We start from the raw sequence: 19,395 nt of genomic DNA on the forward strand, positions 1-19,395 counted from the left end.
AATAGTTAGTGGGTATTTGTCAAATGAATGAATGAATGAGTGAGGCAGGTGGAATTATGACTTAAAAGATAGAAAGAAATGGACAAGAATTAGGTTTAGGAGATGGCAATGGAATTGGGTACCTTCCTGGAGTGGGGCATTCTCCAGTGGGCTTTTAAAATAGAAGCAAAACCTACCTGTCTTTGATAAGACAAGTCCAGAGGCAAGGCCATTTCTGGACACTGGCGCCTAATTAGTAGTTGTCCAAGGTGGTGCTCTAATGGTGGGTCTGCTGAAGGCAGGGACACGAGCAAAGTGACCTTCCACCGAACTCTGTGCCTTTCTGATTGTGTATCCTAGTGGAAAACTTAGGAAGGAAGAAGTAGCTGAGGGGTTAGAGTTCGTGCAAAACTCAGGAAGAACCAGATAGCAGAAAGGGGTTTGAGAACTGCATTTCATGGAAGGCTGCGGAGCGCATCCCAACAAGGTATTTTAGACCTGAAAGGTAAGAATCCACAGGAAGGATTTGGTGGAAAACATCTGAAAGAAGGGGTTCCTCACCCCCCGTTCGATGGCTTAAGGGACAGTGAGGAGCATCCTCAAGCACAGTATCATGGATAGGACCAGGCTTTTGCCTCCCAGCAGGATAACAAGCCCTGTCCCCCTGGTCTTGTCTGCCATTCTCACAGCCTCTCCAGTGTTCTAATGAGGCGCTGACGGACTTGAAAGGCTCACAGCACAGCATTAGGAAAGGAAACAAAAACCTGCTTCCTCCTCTGGAACTCAAACCATTCCACATTTGGCATCTGGCCTACTGCAATGCAAGGTCCCCCCACCACATTTCCAGTTTCTGTCGGAGTGCTTACATTGACCACGAGAAGGCAGGTGAGAGGCCTGTGGTACCTGGGGGAATGGTTTGTAAGGACCCGACACAAAGGCCAGGCAGTACCTTGCACAGGCTGGGGGGGCCAGCTCTGGCTGTGCATCGTTGTCTTGTTGTGTGATCTTAGGGTGCTCTGTAACCCTTCTGGACCTCAGCCTTTTTATCTGTAATTTGGAGCTATGTAATTTTGCTTGACCATCTTAGAGGATTGTCATGAAGATAAAATGGGACATGGTTCTATCTTCGAGGCACAGTTATGCATCAAATGAGTTCATTTAACATTCTATATCCCAGCCACTGGGATACACATTAATAAATATATCAGGTAACTTTTGCAACAGAAGTGCTGTGTAAACAGCAACCCCCCAAAATCTCACTAGCATCCAACAATAATATTTATGTAGCTCCCGCGTCTGTAAGCCAGCTAGGGATCGTCTCACTAATCTAGTTCAGCTGGGCAGCTCTGTGGATCTGACTGAGCTCACTCAGTAATGGGGGTCAGCTGATCTAGGCTGGGCCTGACTGAAGCAGCTCTGTTCCACTTACATCCCGTCGTTACCCTGGCCAAGCAGGCTGGCCTGGCATTTTCTCATGGTGGTGGCAGAAAGGTGGCAAAGCAAGTGGAAACACACAAGGCTCTTAGTCCTAGGCTCCCCAAACAGGCACACAGTAACTTCCATCTCATTTTGTTCACCAAAGAAAGCCACACACACAGACTCAGAGTCAGAGGATGAGGAAGTGTACTTCACCCTTGTAGAGGAAAAAAATGTGAAGTCACATGGCAAAGGGCCTAAGTACAGAGCAGGTGAAGGCTTGGGGCTCATCATGTGATCCATCGCAGAGAAGGTCCAAAGTCATTGTCCTCTGGGTCTGTAATACGAGGAGCAAGAGCTGCCTCCACCTCTGGGAAAATGGTTCTGAGGAGTAGGCTGCTCCTGTGGAAGCAGAGGGAGTTCCCTCTGTTCTACCCGGAGAGACCAGGGAGGGCTTTCTAAAGGAGGGGAAGCAGATACCTCACCGATACTCACTGTGTGGAGGACACTGTGCAGGGAATAGAGGCATCCAGACACGGACTTGCGCCTGGATAGGGTGACTGGTCACGTGAAAGTAACCCTAGGCAGTTAGTTAGTTAGTTTGTTTATTTATTTTGACAATTTTTATGAGTTTATTAGAGCCAAACTGATCCCCAGGCAGTTTAAAATATACAAAACCCTGACCTCTTGCTTCTCCTTCCCAATCCAGCCTCAGATCTCCCAAGACCTCAGCATCTTATGCTACCCGAGAATGTTTGGGGGGCATTTGGGGTGTGGGTGGGTTCTCTGGAGACTCTCTCCATGCTGGGGGTGGAGAACAAGGGTACATTTAGGCTGTGTCACGCCTGCTGTTGGTACTTCAGTGGGGTGGTCTGAGGAGAATCAGTGTGAGCCTTACACCCAGAACTGGTCCCTTGGAGGGAGCAACCAGTCCTGGGCCACAGATTCTGCTTCTACTTGTCAGCTTTCTGTTGGCCAAGCGCCTTTGGTTTTCTTGCCAGTAAAATTGGGACATGTTTCTTTCTAGTTTAAGAGATGAGGGTACTCATCCATTTGTTTTCATCTTGGCACAGAGCCGAACAATACTGTAGCACTTCATGAAATAATCCTATGTTGACCCCCTTTTCCTCCTCATGGCATCCTAATAACAGATAGAAGTGGCCATGCACTCCTTTTTGACAAATGAGGAAACTGAGGCACAGAAGAGCTAGGTGGCAGACTGAGGGTCTCCAGGGGTATGCACCCTGGACTAGAGCCTGAATCTGCCTCTCGTGAGGCAGCACCTTCCAGCCAGGGTCTCTGTGGCCTCTGAGGCAGAAGGGAAGGTGTTAACAGAAACTCCTCACCTTGAAAAATGTGGAAAGGAAGCTCACAACTTCTAACAGCAACAAATCTTTCCAAGGCTTCTCGTTTTAGCAGCTACCTTTTAAAAGCAGTGTCTCCCTTCCTGTCACTTTGGGAGCTGAAATTCCCAGCACAAAAAAACCCAACTCTTTAATTTGCTGGGGAACTGGAAGGCAAGAAATAATCAATTCCAGGAAAGCACAGCCTGATTCTGTCTCCTCATCCAGCTTTTGAAACAGGCTGCCACCAGCTCCCATCTCAGTGGGGAACCAGCTCTCCTCCCCTCTCTCCCCTCAACTCCACTGCCCTCTCCTCTCTCCCTTTCTCCTCTCCCCTTCTCTCTCTGCTTCAGTCCTGCCCGGTCTCTCTTGTCCTTCTCTCAGCTCGTCTCCTCATGGTTTCCTTCCCACCTTCCTCTGTCCTATTACCACCTTTCTTTCTCTTTCTGTTCCTTCTTCTCTCCTATACTTTATGGCCCCTCCCTACTCGTGGCATTTTCTTCTCCTGTTTCTTTTCCTCCCGACTTGTGTGTGAGCCTCGCTCTCTTCCTTACCTTCCCATTCAGGCCAACAGTGTTCCAGGTGGAGCTTGCCGGAAAGGGGGCCCAGTTCTTAGGGCATGGAGAGGGAGCAGCTGAACTGAGGTATAACCACAAAAGAAAGTTCAGTGCCCCCCACCCAGGCTGAGCCCCCAGGTGGCTGACACAAAGCTGCAAATGTGCTTCTTGCCTGAGATGATGCAAGCAGAAGTGTCATGAATGAAGACACACCCACTAGTTTCACGCACCGTTCCCATTCATCGCACTGCAAAGAAGGAAAATTGTGGAAAATCACTAAAATTACAGAGGGCTAGATTAAGTAATTAGAATTTAAGCTAAAACAGATGTCTGTAAGTAAGTGTTTGTTTCAGTGAATAAAACCCAGAATGTAAGAGCCCTTCCATGAGGTTTTAATGGCTCCTGCCCTGATACTGTATTGGGGAGCAGAGTTTAAGCTACAGAGGTTCAGAGACAAACAGGCATCCAAGAAAACTCTGGGAGTCCAGTGATCTGGGGGGTGGGGATGTCAGGAAGATGAGGGTTACAGGTATGTGTTTAGAAGATATTTTTATTTCACGGGAGAGGGAAGAAACTCAGCCGCAATTCCCTGAGTCAGATTGACTCATCTTAATTCATATTGAGTCTCTCATTCCCCTGAACAATTTACAAATAGCTCCAAAGAACATAACAATGAGGAACCAAATGAAAATATTAAAACAAGAGAACTGAGGGTTCCTTGCCAAGCAACATTTTGGTGCCAAGAAAGAAGAGAGGATTTTAAATGAGGATTGAGGCATTCGGGGGATTGAATATTTAGAAGAGACAGGAATAGGAGAAGCAGAGACGAGACCAAGAGGCAGGCACGCACAGATGGGGAACAGAAGCCGCAGAAAGACAGAGGAGCTCGTTTGTGAAAGCGAAGGGAAATGGGGTTGGAGAGTGGCAGGAGACGGCGGGAACACTGGGCCCAGAGGTGGAGACATGGACAGAGAGAGCAATGTTTTGTACCAGAACCACTTCTCCCCAGCTGTAGTCCCAAATGCTTTCCAGGGTTAAATTAGTCAATAATATCAGACGGAGAAAGCAATTAGGAGAGCAAAAAGATGTTTCAGGATGGAGATCTAAAGTGGGATGGAAAAGTTGAGGAGAGAGAAATTACAGGCTCTCACACCGTCAGAGGGGAAACTGGGTGACGGGAGGGAGGGGACTGGTGGGGCAGATCAGCTGGAAGATGGGGGGATGCAAGGCAAGGTCCCAGAGAACCAGGTAAAGGGTCCAGGTGAGAGGCTCGGGCAGGTTGCCAGGAGCCTTTGAGTAAGGAGCTGTCTGGTTATGTATGGAGGACCCTGAAGAAACTGGACCGGGAGGAGAAGATGTCTGGGGCTTAGGAGTTTTCAGTTCAGATCATCCCAGGCTGATGGGTTGGGCTATAATGGACCTGTGAAGCCCAGACCGTACTGGAGATATGTCACCCGTGTCACTGTGTCACCTCTCTGAATATACAGATGGAGAGGAGACAGGAACCTCAAGGATGTCCCTTCCATCTGCTCCCTGCCCCAGCGTCCCTTGTTGGAGTTGTAATTAATAGAGGCACTCAGAGACCCTAAAGTTTGAGATGCCAAAGAACACTGCGAACAGGCACATACTCATCTCCCAGCATTTGGATCCTTTCCTAATAAGAGAGCATCGGAGATGAAAACTGCACTGGGGCTGGGTGGGAAGATGTGAGAAATGGTGTGGGGTGCTGCATCTGCAAGTCTGCATGATGTGAGGAGGGTCTCTCAGGGACTAGTGTGCAGCCTCATGAGAAGAAGAGGCTTTTGGAGAGGAAATGAGGCCCAGGCCTCTTTAGGGGCCTGGGTCAACAGTGCCTCTAAGAGTCAGAAGTGTCCCCAGGACCCCAGTACTAGTTAGGGAGCTCTCAGTTTCCAGTAACAAAAATCCTGACTTAAACTGCCTCATGCAAACAAAAGGAAATGTATTATTTAATGTCACGGCAAGTTGAGGGGTAGGGCAGATTCCAGAGGGATGTTGTTGAAAACCCAGGTTCCTTGCAACTCAGCAGTATCCCCGTTGGTGACAACTTCATCCTCACGCTGGAGCCAGAATGACTGCCTCTGGTCCAGACACAGGAATGCCCAAAGGAAGAAGGAGTGCCTCTCTTAGAGACAGGAAGCTCTTCTGAGAAGCCATCCCTCACTCCAGACCTCAGTTCATGTATCGTTGGTCTGAATTGAGCCACGTGCCCAGTCCTGAGTCACAGGGGGATGGGATGAATCTTGGACCACTCAGGCTCACTTGGGAGCTGGGGCTTGTTGGGGAGGGGAGGACACCTGAATGAAATGGCGGTTATGTTAGGGAGAAAGAAGGGGGAAATGGGCAAACAACGGATGGTACCCTTCCACTGCCCGCTCTGTCCTGCCCTTATAAGTCCTGTTCCAGCAGAAGTTCCAAGTGGCTAAGGGGTTAATATCAGGACAAACTATCAGTCCTATCAGGAGGCAAACTGGGTGATGTCCAAATCCAGGGCAGAAGAGAGGCCTCTGGCCACCACCTTTCCCTGCCCTCAGTTCTGGCCCAAGAGCCTCATGCTCCTGTCTGCTGTGGAGAAGGTAACCACACCTAGAAAGATTGCCCATGTTGTCCCAGGAGACGAGGCACAAGAATCAATCTGACAGATAGAGCAATGTGACATACCCCCAGCTTCTGGAGAGGTGCCTCCTTGGGAAGTGAGGTGGAAAGACGCTGCTGCAGAGAGGGTTGGAAACCAGACTAGGGAAAGCAGTGCTGGGACTCCAGTCCTGGCTCTACCACTGTCTGCTTGGTGACGGTAGGCAAGAAGAGAATTCTTTGAACCTCGGTTCTTCATTTGTAAAAATGAGAGCGTTGGACTAGTTGATTTCTGGGCTCCCTTCCCATTCTAACGCTTAGTGATTCTGAGGGTCTCAGAATGGAAAGATTAACTCAGAAGTAAGGGAGAAGGTAAGAGAGAAACGAATTTACAGTGTCATTTAAATAGCCAAACTGAAGGATCTAAAAGCCAATGTCAGTAGGGGTAACTGACTTCCTGTCAGGTAGATGTTTGTCAAAGCTGGAATAGGAGAGTCTGTAGCATTCATAATTTTCATATGTCCTTTTGGCAAGGAAATATGAGAGGCCCATTAATAAAGGAGCCACATGTGCTCAGGGGACAAGGAATCATATGTAAAGGAGAAGGACAGCTGTAAGCTGGCCAAGAAGCATCAGGTGTCAATCAGGTGAGCCTCAAGTCAAGTGAAGAAGGAGCAAACTGCAAAGGGGAAAAGGCAGTGGGATGGAGAAAAAAGAATGGAGGATGAGAGATGATGGTTGGGAGGGACTCGGAGGAGCCTGGCTGGTCAGCATGGGCCAGAAGGACTGCAGAGGTTTCCATCCTGATCATGCTGTGTGGGTGCCCTTACCGGCTTGGTCTGCAGGTCACAGGTGGCTTCAGGACCAGGATTCGGGAAAAAGGAGGGATGATGGAGCTGGGAGGGCAGAAGACCCGATGCAGGCAGTGGCTCTGCTTAGCTGGAACCTGTCTGCACCTGCGGGTGCACAGCCCCCATCCTCAGGAACTGTGACCTCTGATACACAATTTAGAGCACTTTTACATACCTGTGAGGCAGATAAGGCAGCTCATTCTGAGTGAGGTTCAGTAGCCTGCACAGGTCACTCAGCACATATTCAAGGGATGGAATCTGGACTCTGGGTTCGGTGCTCCTGGTTTCAAGCTCTCTCCTGCACCTCACTGTCTCCAGCTGCTTATACTCTGTCTGGAAGGCTTGAAAAAAATCCAATAGGTCACAAAATGGCCTCCCTGCCTTCAACTTTGGAGGGCCCAGTGCTCAGGGTAGGAGGAAGTCACACGGAGAATGTTCTCAACTGTTGCATATATTGAAAGAAGAGTCTTAGAAGGGATGGTACTGCACTGCTCATGATAGAATGTCACAGTTCAGTGAAGGAACTTGCTTTGTAATGGTGTGGTGTGTGGACTTTCCACCTCTGACATCACTCCTCCCCTCAGGGCCCCTGGACACAGTTGGCCCTATAGTTGTTTACACTCAGTAGGGTTCTCTTGTCAGGGACCTTATGTACACAGCAAGGTGCCACCGCCTCCTTAGATTGCACATTCCCCAACAACAAGTGTCTTCTGTTTTTCTGTTCCTACCACCTCCATCCAAACACCTCTCAGCCTTTCCCTCCCCAAGGGATGCTAACATCCACTTAACTTGTAGTGTTCAGGCGGAGTCTTGTGGGCAGATTTAACCCCAAATTTAATGTGATTCAAGAAATGTGTCTTGGAGGCCTACCACATGCCAGGTCCTGGTGCTAAAAGCTATGCAGGACGGAGAGATTAAAGCCTTGCATGTTTCTGCCCTAAGAGCTTGCAGTGTAATAAGAAGATGCAGATATGGACAAAACTGCACAACTGCACTGCACTGGCCTCTTCCCGCTGGCCTTCGCCTTTCCAGAGAATGACCCTTGCCTCATTTCTAGTTTCTTGCTTCTTCCCCTCCCATCCTCCCTTCCAGATGTGCTCTATACTTTCCACCTCTTTATCTTTACTCATACAGTTCCATATCTGGAATGCCTTTCTCCCTTCCTTTGCTGCTCCCCATTCCCAGATCCAGTAATTTTTCTACCAAAATCCTTTAGTGCTCAGTTCTAATGCTGCATCCTCCAAGAAACATTTTCTTGATCACCCAACCAGATAAACCATCTTCTTCTTTTTTTTTAAATTGGAGAATTGGGGGAGGGGAACAGTGTTGGGGAATTGGGGTGGGGGACCAGCCAAGTTGTTGATCTTCAATCTTAGTTGTGGAGAGCGCCAGTCGCCATCTGGCTGTCCGTTGGCATCTCGTGGCCTCTAAGCTCAAGGTGCTGTGTTCAATCTTAGTTGCAGGTGGGCGTAGCCACCATCCCATGCGGAAGTTGAACCAGCAGCCTTGTTGTTAAGAGCGCATGCTCTATCCACTGAGCCATCCAGAAGGCAGCTCAGCTCAAGGTGCCAAGTTCAGTCTTAGTTGCAGGTGGGCACAGCCACCATCCCATGCGGGAGTTGAACTGGCAGCCTTGTTGTTAAGAACACATGCTGTATCCACTGAGCCATCTGGGTGGCAGCTCAGCTCAAGGTGCCGAGTTCAGTCTTAGTTGCAGGCGGGCATAGCCCACCATCAAACAGACAGCCTTGTTGTTAGGAGCACATGCTCTCACCAGCTGAGCTATCCTGCCACCTCTTGGCAGCTCAGCAGCAGCTCAGCTCGGACGCAGCATCACTGGCCCATGTGGGAATCAAACCAGCGGCCCTGTTGCTCAGAGCTCATGCTCTTAAGCTAACTCTTAACCAACTGAGCCACTTGGCCGGCCCAAAGCTATCTTCTTCTTTGGACCCCACAGACCTTTGTGGGTCCATCTGACTCAGTTTCAGGTTACCCTTATTTGTGTCCTGTCTCCGGGTACCCCTTCACCTATTCCACTATAACCTACCACAGGAAAAGGGTCTTATTCACCTTTGAGCTTTGAACTTACCATGTATATCATACATACCCATTAAATTAATAGTACAAAGTGGACTGTAATAATCGATACATCTAGGAAGAAACAATATCATGGGGGTCTTTCCAAAGGAAGGACTCTTCAATTGAGCCCTGTAGAATGGGCGTATCTGAGGGTAGAGACTGGGTTCCTGAGATAGGCAACCCTGTCCCCTTTGTGGGGATCCCTGAGAGCAATGGAAGTTGGTACTTCCCTGCAGCAAAGAGACAAAAGGATATCCTTGAAATCGTTTGGGGCCCAAAAGGGTAGTTTGTTGGTCCAATCTCTTTGCCACCATTGTCTGCCCTGGGGGAGCACCTGGGCTGTTAGGGGAACTGGAGCCAGTCCAGAGACAAGAAGTGGGCCAACGGCAACAAAGACACACCCTTATTTCTTCTTTGTTTGCTTTACTCTTTTTTCACCCCTCCATGTGTTTCTCCCTTCTCTTCCTCCTTTCCCTTCCCTTTCTTTACACCTGTTATTTCTTCGCTCTGCTTCTCCTTCCTGTCCCACCCACATGGCCTCCTCTCTCCGAGGACTGTCCTCTGCCCTCACACAGCTCTCCTCGGCCCTGCTGTTTGACGCTGTCTATGCTGTGGTGACTGCGGTACAGGAGCTGAACCGGAGCCAGGAGATCGGTGTGAAGCCTCTGTCCTGTGGCTCGGCCCAGATCTGGCAGCATGGCACCAGCCTCATGAACTACCTGCGCATGGTGAGGGCGACTGGGGCCCTGTGGGACCATGCCCAGCCTGCCAGTGAAAGAATCACTTCAGGGTCATTCACGTCCAGGCCTCCTCTATTTATCACATCCCCAGATGAAACAGCGATCTGCATGACAACCTTATTCAATGGATCACGGGTCACATTGGTTCCCTAATTCCTAAAATCACCAGGAATCCATGGCAAGTTTCTTTTTAAGACAATGGCCCTGAAGAACCTTAGCCTATGAAGGGCTCCCTGGATTCCAGGCTTGGGACCTGACCTCTTGGCTCACAGGTGGTCCCAGCAAAGTTCTGCACACATGGGGATGGATGCTGCTGCCGTAAACCATGATCCCTCAGGGAGTTGCAGGCTCGGCACTTCTAACTGGGTGCTGGGTTCCCTGTGCTCTCCCTGCCATGCCTTCTCCAGGGGGCCGGACTTGGATCCCTCGCCCATAACGAAGACATCTCCTGCGAGAGAAGCCTGGTGCAGAATGGCTTGGGTTTTGCATTTCAGTCAGATCATCCGGACTTATAGTCTGGGGGTGGGTGAGCTGCCACCCAAATAGGATAAATGCTATTAATAGCCAGAGGCCTGGAGGAGGAGCTCAGGGGGATCTGAGCTTAAGCTAGCATCTCGGTGTTGTGTTGGTTTATGCAGCAGCTGTGAAATCATTGGACGTGGGCCATCTTTCCCCTTCTGCAGCCCTGGCCAATTCTGAATCAGTTTCAGAGACATCACATTTGTAGTCTCGAGATCCTGTGCTGCAAGGTGGGCAGGACAACAGATCTGGATGGCATCTTCTTCCTTGGACACACTATTTGGGCATGCTTAAATAGCACATGTGCAGAATGTTTGCTTAGGCCAAGTGGAACACAGGGCCTATTTGGTGCTGTAACTCACTCTCTCTTGGACAGGTAGAATTGGAAGGTCTCACCGGCCACATTGAATTCAACAGCAAAGGCCAGAGGTCCAACTATGCCTTGAAAATCTTGCAGTTCACGAGGAACGGTTTTCGGCAGGTAAGTCTAGCTATGCTGCCACGGTGGCAGACCTCCTGTTTACTCCTTTCTCTGTCCCCAACCTATTTCACCTTGGCTCTCAGAATGGCCTTCTCCTCTCAGTTATCCCCAAGAACAACAGGCTGCATCCTATGAAAGCCTCCTGGGAATCACTGGCTTCCCCTCTTCCCGCCGCAGGGATCAGCTGATGTGGGTCAGGGGCTGCAACCCCAGACAAATACCAAGAAGGAGGCAATCATGCTTTATTAAGGAGAGAGGGGAGGCAAGGGGGTGTCAGGTAAGGAAGGAATCCCCAAGCAGTGTCCACTCTTTTGGATAATTATAGTCCCTGAATCTTGCCCTAACCCTGGAACCAGTGTTGGACTCCAGATTGCTTGCTGGTCAGACACAGATCAGGTGCCATGGGGGCTGAGGAATTCCTTTGGCTTTAGAATGGACAGCCAGTTCTCTCCTGTCAGCTCTTTTCTGAGCCACGCTCCCCGCTACCACCACCATGCCAATCACGCTGCTCCTCTCCTGTCTGCTGCTTGTCTTCTCCCATTAACTTAGGGGTGCTTTGTCCTTTGTAGCTCCTTTCAAATCCCTACTCTTTTTCTTATTCTCCTCCATTAACCTTCTTCTCCTTTTCTCCAATTCTCTTCCATCAGGGGAAACAGGGATTCTGACAGCCTCTCCAAGTGCCTCTCTAAAGATCTCCCCACCTCCCATCACCCTAATAATTAACTCTCTAGGCTTAGCCTAGCCCTTCTCCAACCTTAAAAAGGCCTGAGGATTTGGAAGTGGTGCACTAATTATAGCAGGAAGCAGACATATTGAAGAGCTTCCTAACTATCAGAGTCGCTGAACAAGGGGACATCCTATTGCGGGATTGCCTTTCCAGATGATTAAGAATCATTATCTTCACCTTCATCATTAACATCATCATCATAGCAGTTTTCATTTATTAAGTTCTTACATGGGCCATATACCGCATTAAGTGTGTCATGTATTTTCTCATGTAACCCTACGAAGTAGGTACTTTTTATTAATTCTCATTTTGCAAGTGAAGAAACTGAGGTGATTGACCAACTTGGCCTTGAGCACATAGTAATAACAACTGGTTTTGAACCCAAATACCTCTAACTCTGAAGCCTAGGTTCTTAACCATTATGATAAATCATGCATTAAAATTACCTTGGTAATTTGGTAAAAATGCAGATTTTTTTTAGACTCTACCCCACAAGAGTCTGATTGGGTAGCTCTAGGGGCCGGGAACCAATGCAGTCAAGCACCCAAGGTGATTCTGATGGCACCCTGGGCTAATGCTTTTCAGGCCTGTCATATCTACACCCTGTCCCCAAGTCTGAGAGGCTCTGTTCAGCCCTTCTCACGAGTTCCTTCGGAGTTCCTTCTAGAAGCACATTGATTACACTGGGCCATGAGGCCAGGTCGCCCTTCTTAGATGAAAAAATGTAAAAAGAATGAGTCCCAGACTGAGAGAGAAGAGCCCTGAGTCCTGGTGCCAGCTCTGTAAACATCTCCTCACAGCTCTGGGCCAGAGATATGTGGTCTTTAAGTAATGAACACTGCTACCATTTTTCATAACTTCCCAGATGGGACCAGGGTTGAAGTAGGTGGCCTAACACTATGGTATGGAGTCTCACAAAGTGGTCAGTTGATTTACCTAACAATCATTTAAGCCCGTACTCTGTGTCAGGCATCTTGGAAACAAAGATGAAAAAAGCACAGCCTCTGCACTGAAAGAGAGCTCACAGAGTGGGTGGGAGACTGACATGGAAAAAAAATAAGTGAAATTTGGGGTTATTAAACTCAAATCGTGCCCTCGGGCTCATACTTGCCTGAACAAATGAAGCAGCCAGCCTGTAGGGAAATTGTCAGGCAGTCTTTTCCCTGTGCTTGGGGGATATAAAGTGAAAAATATTCATTCATTGTTTCAATGAATACGGATCTGTTGAATGCCTCCATGTGCCAGGCTCTCTTCTAGGCACAGGTTAAAAAAAAATGTGGAACTTATATATTCTAGGGTCAGACAATAGGCAAATAAAAACATATATAGTATAATTTAATATAATATAATCTCAGTAGTGATTATTGTTATAGGGAAAATAAAACAGGGTAAGGAAATGGAGTGTGTGGAGCTAGTCATGGTGGAGAAGCAATAGTTAAGAGACCATAATGCTCACGCCAAGCCCCAGACCCCTCCATGGAAAGCCCAATCCAAGGCTTTGAAAAACTCGTCTTGCTCACCCCTGCTTTTTTTTTTAGTGCTTCCCTAGAAGAGTCCACTTCTAGCACCCCTTTCATCAGGCAGCATCTGTGGTGGTAGAGTTGGCTGGTGGCTCTGATCCCAACCCCCACTTGAATGAGAGCTGATTAAGCTCCAAGTCCCTCTTCACCTTAACTGCTTCTCCAGCACCTGCTACTCAGACTGGCTATTCCCAGCTGCTGGGCTGTGAGATTAAGTCACTAAGGCACACCATCACCAGCCACCTACACCCATCCCTCAGCCCCCACTTGAGCCCAGCACGGTCTTCTGCTCTGAGGCATCCAAAATGGTAGCTGCTGCTCCTTCTTCAGCAGCACGCATCGTTGGTGTAGGGTAGGGCTGCTCAGTCTCAGGGGTGTGTAAGAATGACCAGTGCTGCTTGTCTTAAAGTGCACATATCCAGGCCCCACAATTCTCAGTTAGTAAAACTGAGTGCAGCTCAGGAATCTGCATATTCTTAACTGCCACCTAGATAGAATGATTATAGTGCAGGTGGCCCACAGATTACACTTTGACAGGTGCTGTCCTAGTAGAAGAATGCTAGTTAACCCCAGCTTCAATGCCTAGAATTCCTTTTGACCTCCCTGCATCCTACCCCCATCTTTTTGAGCGAATGTTGAATAGAATCTGCTGTAGAAGTGACCATGAAAGAGGATGAAGTTTTTGACCTTTAGCTGTCCTTAGGGACACATAGTCCTGATTGGACTTATAAAGTGGATTACGATAATCCTCTTTATTACCCACTTTTCTTCAACAAATCTGGTAACTGTCCTGCTGCTTTCCTGTCTGGCTCAGGTTCTGTAAGTACCAATGAGAACTTTGCAAGATGTAGATAGACACAGATGTAGCTTCACAGCACTGGTCCCCAGGTCCCATCCCAATCACTGGCCCAATCTTTGCCTCCTGACAGGTGTCCTTCCCCTGCTGATTACAGGGTGAAGAAATGGTTTTCAGGAGTGATAATTAATTCTGCTCCTCTTCCAGGGTGGGAGGAATGTCAGTATCTCTGCTCTAATATTCTACCAATTCCATTCAAGGTGATGCTGACAGGGGAAGGGAGAGTGACCAGGAGCAGGGGAAGTGGCATCTCTTGAGTACCTGCTGTGTACCAGACATCACATGGGCACTTTGCACAGGTCACGTCGGATCTGCAGAATAGCCCTTCAAGGTGGATAAACCCCCCATTTCACAAATGAGGAAACTGAAGCTCAGGGAGGGGAAGCTATTAGCAAGGACTTTGGGCAGAACTAGAATTCACGTTCAGGTTTACCCAACTCCAAATCCCATGCTCTTGAGTCTCCCACTCTTGGCCTTTGCTCATTTTACTGGAATCCCTGTGCCCCAAATCAAAACCTTTTACTCAGTTCTGTTGCTTTGCTGCCACCTGCTGCAAACCAGGAGGGCTCCTGACTCCCAGTGACCTTGTGGGCTGGGCTTTCGCTAGTAATGGCGCCTTCTCATTTGGATTTGGTTCTGTTTTATCTCTTCCTCTTTGGATGAGTGACTATTAAAAACTGGTTTTGATTATTTAGAAAGCATCATGCAGGGACCCAGTGGGTTGTAACTGGTAAAATGCCTGAAGCAACTACCATATTCCCGGCCGGTGGTTGATTAAGGGGTTATTACCGTTTTAAAAATAGTCTTTCGGAATTCAGAGTTGTGTTTTACCACTTTAAAACTTACTATTTTGATTCTGTTTGGAGATGGTGTTCCATCTTGGGATTCTGTGGAGCTTCTACTGAAGCCGGTTTAGGGGATGATGTGCCCTACAGTGTCCTGAAAGGAACATTTCTGAACCTGGACCACCTCCCGACTGCTCATTTACGGGTATAGAAGTCAGTAGTGTTGCTTCCAGTTTCTCTAGATCCATCCCCTAGTTTTTGCCTGTGTGAGAGCTCCCATCCCCATCCCATATTCTCCCCTACCGTCCCCCAGAGGATGACCTGGGTGGTATTGGAATAGTATAATCTCCCTTCCTGATTTGGGAGAAATCATATTTAAATGAGGCAAGGGGGGAAAAAGGAAGCACAGCATTACAGAGCCCTTAATTTCCTTCATTTAACTGAGTCTAAAGATCAGAGATTCTGAGCAGCCCCCAAGCATCTCTGTTAGGGCTAATAAGAGGAGTACATCTTTCATCTGAGGATCTGAAATGGCTTACCAGGCTCTAATTAAGCCTGTGGGAGTGGGAAGGCTGAGGAAAGGGGGTTCGACATCCCTGGCTAATGATCTCAACTTTTCCACTGGCTCACTGTATATCATAATGGGGGCACCTCAATTTTCCTTCTCTGTGCAATGAAAATGGTAACCTTTCAAACATTTGTCCTGGCTAAACCCAAGGATTATTGAAACTAGATTTGCATGGTACTCTCTTCCGCTTGCCTGTGGTTAGATAAAAAACTGGCTCTAGTGACATAATAATAACAGCTAACATTTATTGGGTGTCTGTTACATGATGCAGTGTGCTGGGTGGTATATACGTGTATTTAAAATTTCTCGTCTTTTTATGAAGCACGCATACAAGCTATTCTCTCCGTCTTGAAGGTAAAGAAACTAAAACAGAGAGAGAGATAAAGTAATGTGTCCACATCCATTTTCAAAGTTTGTGGTCTTGCCACCCTGCAACATGGCCCTAGAACAGGGGTTGGCAAACTTTTGAGACGGAACCTACCCAAACAGCCACATGTGGCTCGTGAGCTGCTGTTTGCCGACCCCTGCACTAGAACATGCTGGAGGAGACCACTGAGGCCTCTAGTCTAAACTTCCCACCCAATGCAAGAATGTTCTCCATAGTGTCCCTCAGAGAAACACCATTCGACCTCTCCTTAAGTATTTCCTAGGCAGGGGAATTCACCATCTTCCAAGGGACACATTCCAAAATCTTCTAGGCACTGGGTCAAAATCTGCCTCCCAATCCTCCCCTGTGAAGCAACCCAGAATACCCTGCTTTCTGTTTTTTAACCAGGTCTTCAAATATCTAAAAATAGTTTGATTTTACTTCCGGAAACTTAGCATGAAAATATTGAGTACCTACTCCGTGTCAAGGGCTGGGAATTCAAGATAAATGAGTCATGGTCTCTTTAACAGCTCATAATCTTTCAGGAAAGACAATAACTGCAGCCAACAGCTACTGTGCAGTGCTCAGCTTGGTCTTCCCTCTGGTTTTTTTCTTCCCCGTAGCCTTTCCCAATGCAACAGCACAGCTTCCAATCTCTCCCCACTAATGCCTTTTGGTTTGTCTAAGTCTCTATGAAAACATGAGTCCCAAATTGGGGACCATGCTGCTGATGGGGCAAATGGCACAGAGCTGAGAGAGTACTGTGGGACTGTCACCTTCCTCACTCCAAACAAGGAATTTCTATTTACCACATTAACTTGCTTCCTGTAGTTAGTCTCCAGATTTTTTTATTCATTCTGAACTCTGGGCCTTGGAGTCAATTCATTTCTTTACTTGCGCCCCTCCCCAAATGCGCAGGGTTATTTTCACATGAATTTTTCATAGAAACCAGCTCTGAGCCACCTTTTCCTTGGACCTCTGATTCATTTAACTCTGTTCCTATGGAGATGGAGAGATTGGCAGAGCTAGCTGAGTGGGTTATGAACTGGTAGCTATATTTTATTTTCCAAAGCTGACAACTCAGCTTTCCAAGGGGCTGGTTTTCTGGGATGCCCTGAGTATAGTTCTAACCAGAGGCAGGACGATGGAAGAGATGGCTTTTGTGAGTCCCCCTTGCAAACCAAGATCTCAGGGATCTGGTGCCCTCTAAGAAGCTTCGGGGAATCCAGATCCAATTTCCTGAAGTTCCCGCGGGTTCCACCAGTTGCTGGGAGGATGGGCTGCCTCTCTTTAATCTCCTTTCCAGACACCTTGCCTGACAGAGCTTGCTTTGGCTGCACCCCTGCGTGGCATAAAGGCAGCTACTTTCCTTATCATGGCCGTCTGCATGAAACATCTTCTGTTGCTTGGATGGCAATTTTAGCAGACCTGCTGGTGGTACCCCCTCCTGTTCCCATCTCCAGATACCTTCAAAAAAAAAAAAAGAAAGAACAACACAAAACCCTGAAAACACCTTGTCAGATGAGAGATTGTGCTTCCATTGCCTGCCTGCATGTGGCATTGGAGAACAGTGAAGAGGGTGTCACCCTCTGTCTAGAGAGGTCCCACTCTGCATCTGTGCTCTCTCCCCTCTGTGACAGCTCAGGTCCCATCTGTGACAGCTCAGGTCCCATCTGTGCTAAGGAGAACAGCCATTAAGGCCCAGATAGGTTGCCAGTGGGGGAAGCCGCTGTGAGAGTGCCATGATTGCTACTGTCTAATACATTTTCAATTTGAGGGAGGAGATTGCGATAAATATGCAGATCCTTTGAAGCTGCCTTAGTGGGACCTGGCTCAGAGTGCTGGTGCGGGAGGAGAGAGGGGCGACATGGCGCTGATTGCTGAAAATCAGGAGCCTCAAGTGCCATGTCCCAGGCTGGAGGACAGACCTGACTAGAGCAGGCAGACTGGGGAGACTGCTTGGTGAGCCATTCCCTCGGAGAACCATGGGAGTGACTTTGCCTTTGATGAGAAAATTCAGAGGCGTCAGATTCTGGGATGGAGGGAGGGAAGAAAGAGATGGGTGGTTTGGGGGGAGCTTTGAAGGTTACTGAAAAGTCACTTATTTATTCCTTTTAATTAAGGAGCCGGGAAAGGGGGAATTGGCATGAGGTTTAAAATAGTTGACAAAGTCTCATAGAATATCATCAATTATTAGAGTTGGAGGAGAGGTCACCTAGTCCAACTTTCCCACCAGAGAAGGCAAATGAGAGTGTGTCATTAATAGGCTTAAAACCCCATGGTGGCCCTGGTTTGCTTTCAGGATGAAATGGCAGCTTCACAGCGTAGCTGTCATGTGCGGGGCCTCGCCTGCCTTTGAGCCTCCTCCCACGCCACGCCCCCTCAGATGCTCTGCCCCAGCAACAATAAATAATGTTGACCTTGGACAGGACACACCAGGCGGTCTCATTCCCCAATGCATAGGTCTCCTTGCGCACCCCCATTTCTCCCCTGGTGACTCCTGCTCACATCTCCAGAACTCAGCTCAGAGAGCCCCTCTCAGGAAGTCTTCAGATGCTCTGTGTATATGTTCCCTGTGCCTGGCCTGTACTGTAGTGTTCTCGCACTGTCATCACTCCAGGGCTGGGGACTCCTTGAGTACAGAGTGAGGCTCAGCATCGGCCTGGAGAAAGAGCACCAGTGAACCAGGGCCTGGGGAGTGTGCAGGGAATGCACAGGGGCAGCCATTCTGGCCCTAGCGAGCTCACATCCAGCAGGGACACCAGAATCCTGGGGACCTAGGACTTTTGTCATGCTCCCCATTTTTGTCACTGCTCCCCAATTTGTTCAAGAGAGATTTCACATGACAAGCCCGCCCGCTGAGACCAGAATTTGAAAATTAGTGGAAAGCATCTCAAAACATTGATTCATTTCTCCCTTTCCACTTTCTTTTTTTCTCTAAGAGCAATACTCCTCTAGTTAATTAAAAGTCTTGTAAGGACCTTCTCCTATGAGAGCATCTGCCTCACCTGGCCACCCCCAGGACAACAGACAACAGACAGATAAGTTGGTTTTGGAAGGGTGTAACACGAAGTCCTTCTCTCTTCCTGCCTCTCTGGCCCACGTACATTGGATTCTTTCTCCCAAAGCACAGGCTTCGTGCTTATCCAGCTTTGATGGAAAATTCACCAACTGCAGAAGCTGATTCACGCATCAGCCTGCAAACAAGTTGGAGCTACTTAAATTTTCAAACAGGGATGCTTTTGGGCAGAGGAGCAGGGTTTAAAGTGCTGCATTTTAAATACATTTCTTGTAATAGTCCCGATGCCTCCTGCCTGAGCTCAGCCTGGGGAAGGTTGCCAGTTCTCAGTGACTCCTTTCCGCGCCTCTTCAGCCAGCTCATGCCTGGGAGAGCTGGAAGAGGTTGCGCTGCTAATTTCGTCTCCTGAAGCAGCCTGCATCAGTCAGCTGTGATGAGACATGGGACAGGCCACAGACCAGAGGTGTGGGGAGAGGAGGCAGGCAGGCCAAGGGGACAGGAAAATTCAGAGAGGTGAGAAGAGCTGTGTGCAGAGGCAGGCATCATGGGAGAGTGGAGAGATGCAGGGCCAAGGCCCAGCTCTCACAGCTCTAGCATTCTGTTCCTCAATTGCTTCCGTAAAATCGGGATGATAGCTATAATATCTGCTTTATGTGCATCATAAAATCATTGTGAGAACAAAGTGAAATATTGTTTATAGATGTGTTTTGAGGATTCTATTATATTGTGCAAAATTTAGCCCTGTCATTTTTCATGGAGTTGTCTGTCTATATATTTCTCTCTCTTTGCATGCAGTATTCCTGTAATCTCATTGGTGCAGGGCATAGAGGAAGACAAAGCAGGGCTGAGCCATCTGCTCGCATCACTCCTGCTGCAACCCCAGAGCCCTGCAAGAGGGCTACAAAGACCAGCCATGCTTGCTGGACGTAAATTCTGCCACCTAGCCCCTCCCTGCCTCAGGACAGGTTCCTTTCAGCCTTCTCCCGCTCTACCCCT

General features: G+C 48.4%; 1 protein-coding gene across 6 annotated transcripts in view; it reads left to right on the top strand.

Moving 5' to 3' along the window:
• Positions 1 to 19,395, top strand: part of GRIK4 (glutamate ionotropic receptor kainate type subunit 4) — a 416,055-nt gene that overhangs the window by 268,586 nt on the left and 128,074 nt on the right. For all 6 annotated transcript variants that reach the window (XM_019631615.1, XM_019631614.1, XM_019631618.1 and 3 more), the window contains 2 exons: positions 9,393 to 9,545; positions 10,453 to 10,557. In XM_019631615.1, the coding sequence (XP_019487160.1) occupies positions 9,393 to 9,545; positions 10,453 to 10,557 (258 nt within the window). The remainder of the gene's footprint in view (positions 1 to 9,392; positions 9,546 to 10,452; positions 10,558 to 19,395) is intronic.

Source organism: Hipposideros armiger, unplaced genomic scaffold, assembly GCF_001890085.2.
Source record: "Hipposideros armiger isolate ML-2016 unplaced genomic scaffold, ASM189008v1 scaffold_1020, whole genome shotgun sequence".
NCBI classification, from domain to species: domain Eukaryota; kingdom Metazoa; phylum Chordata; class Mammalia; order Chiroptera; family Hipposideridae; genus Hipposideros; species Hipposideros armiger.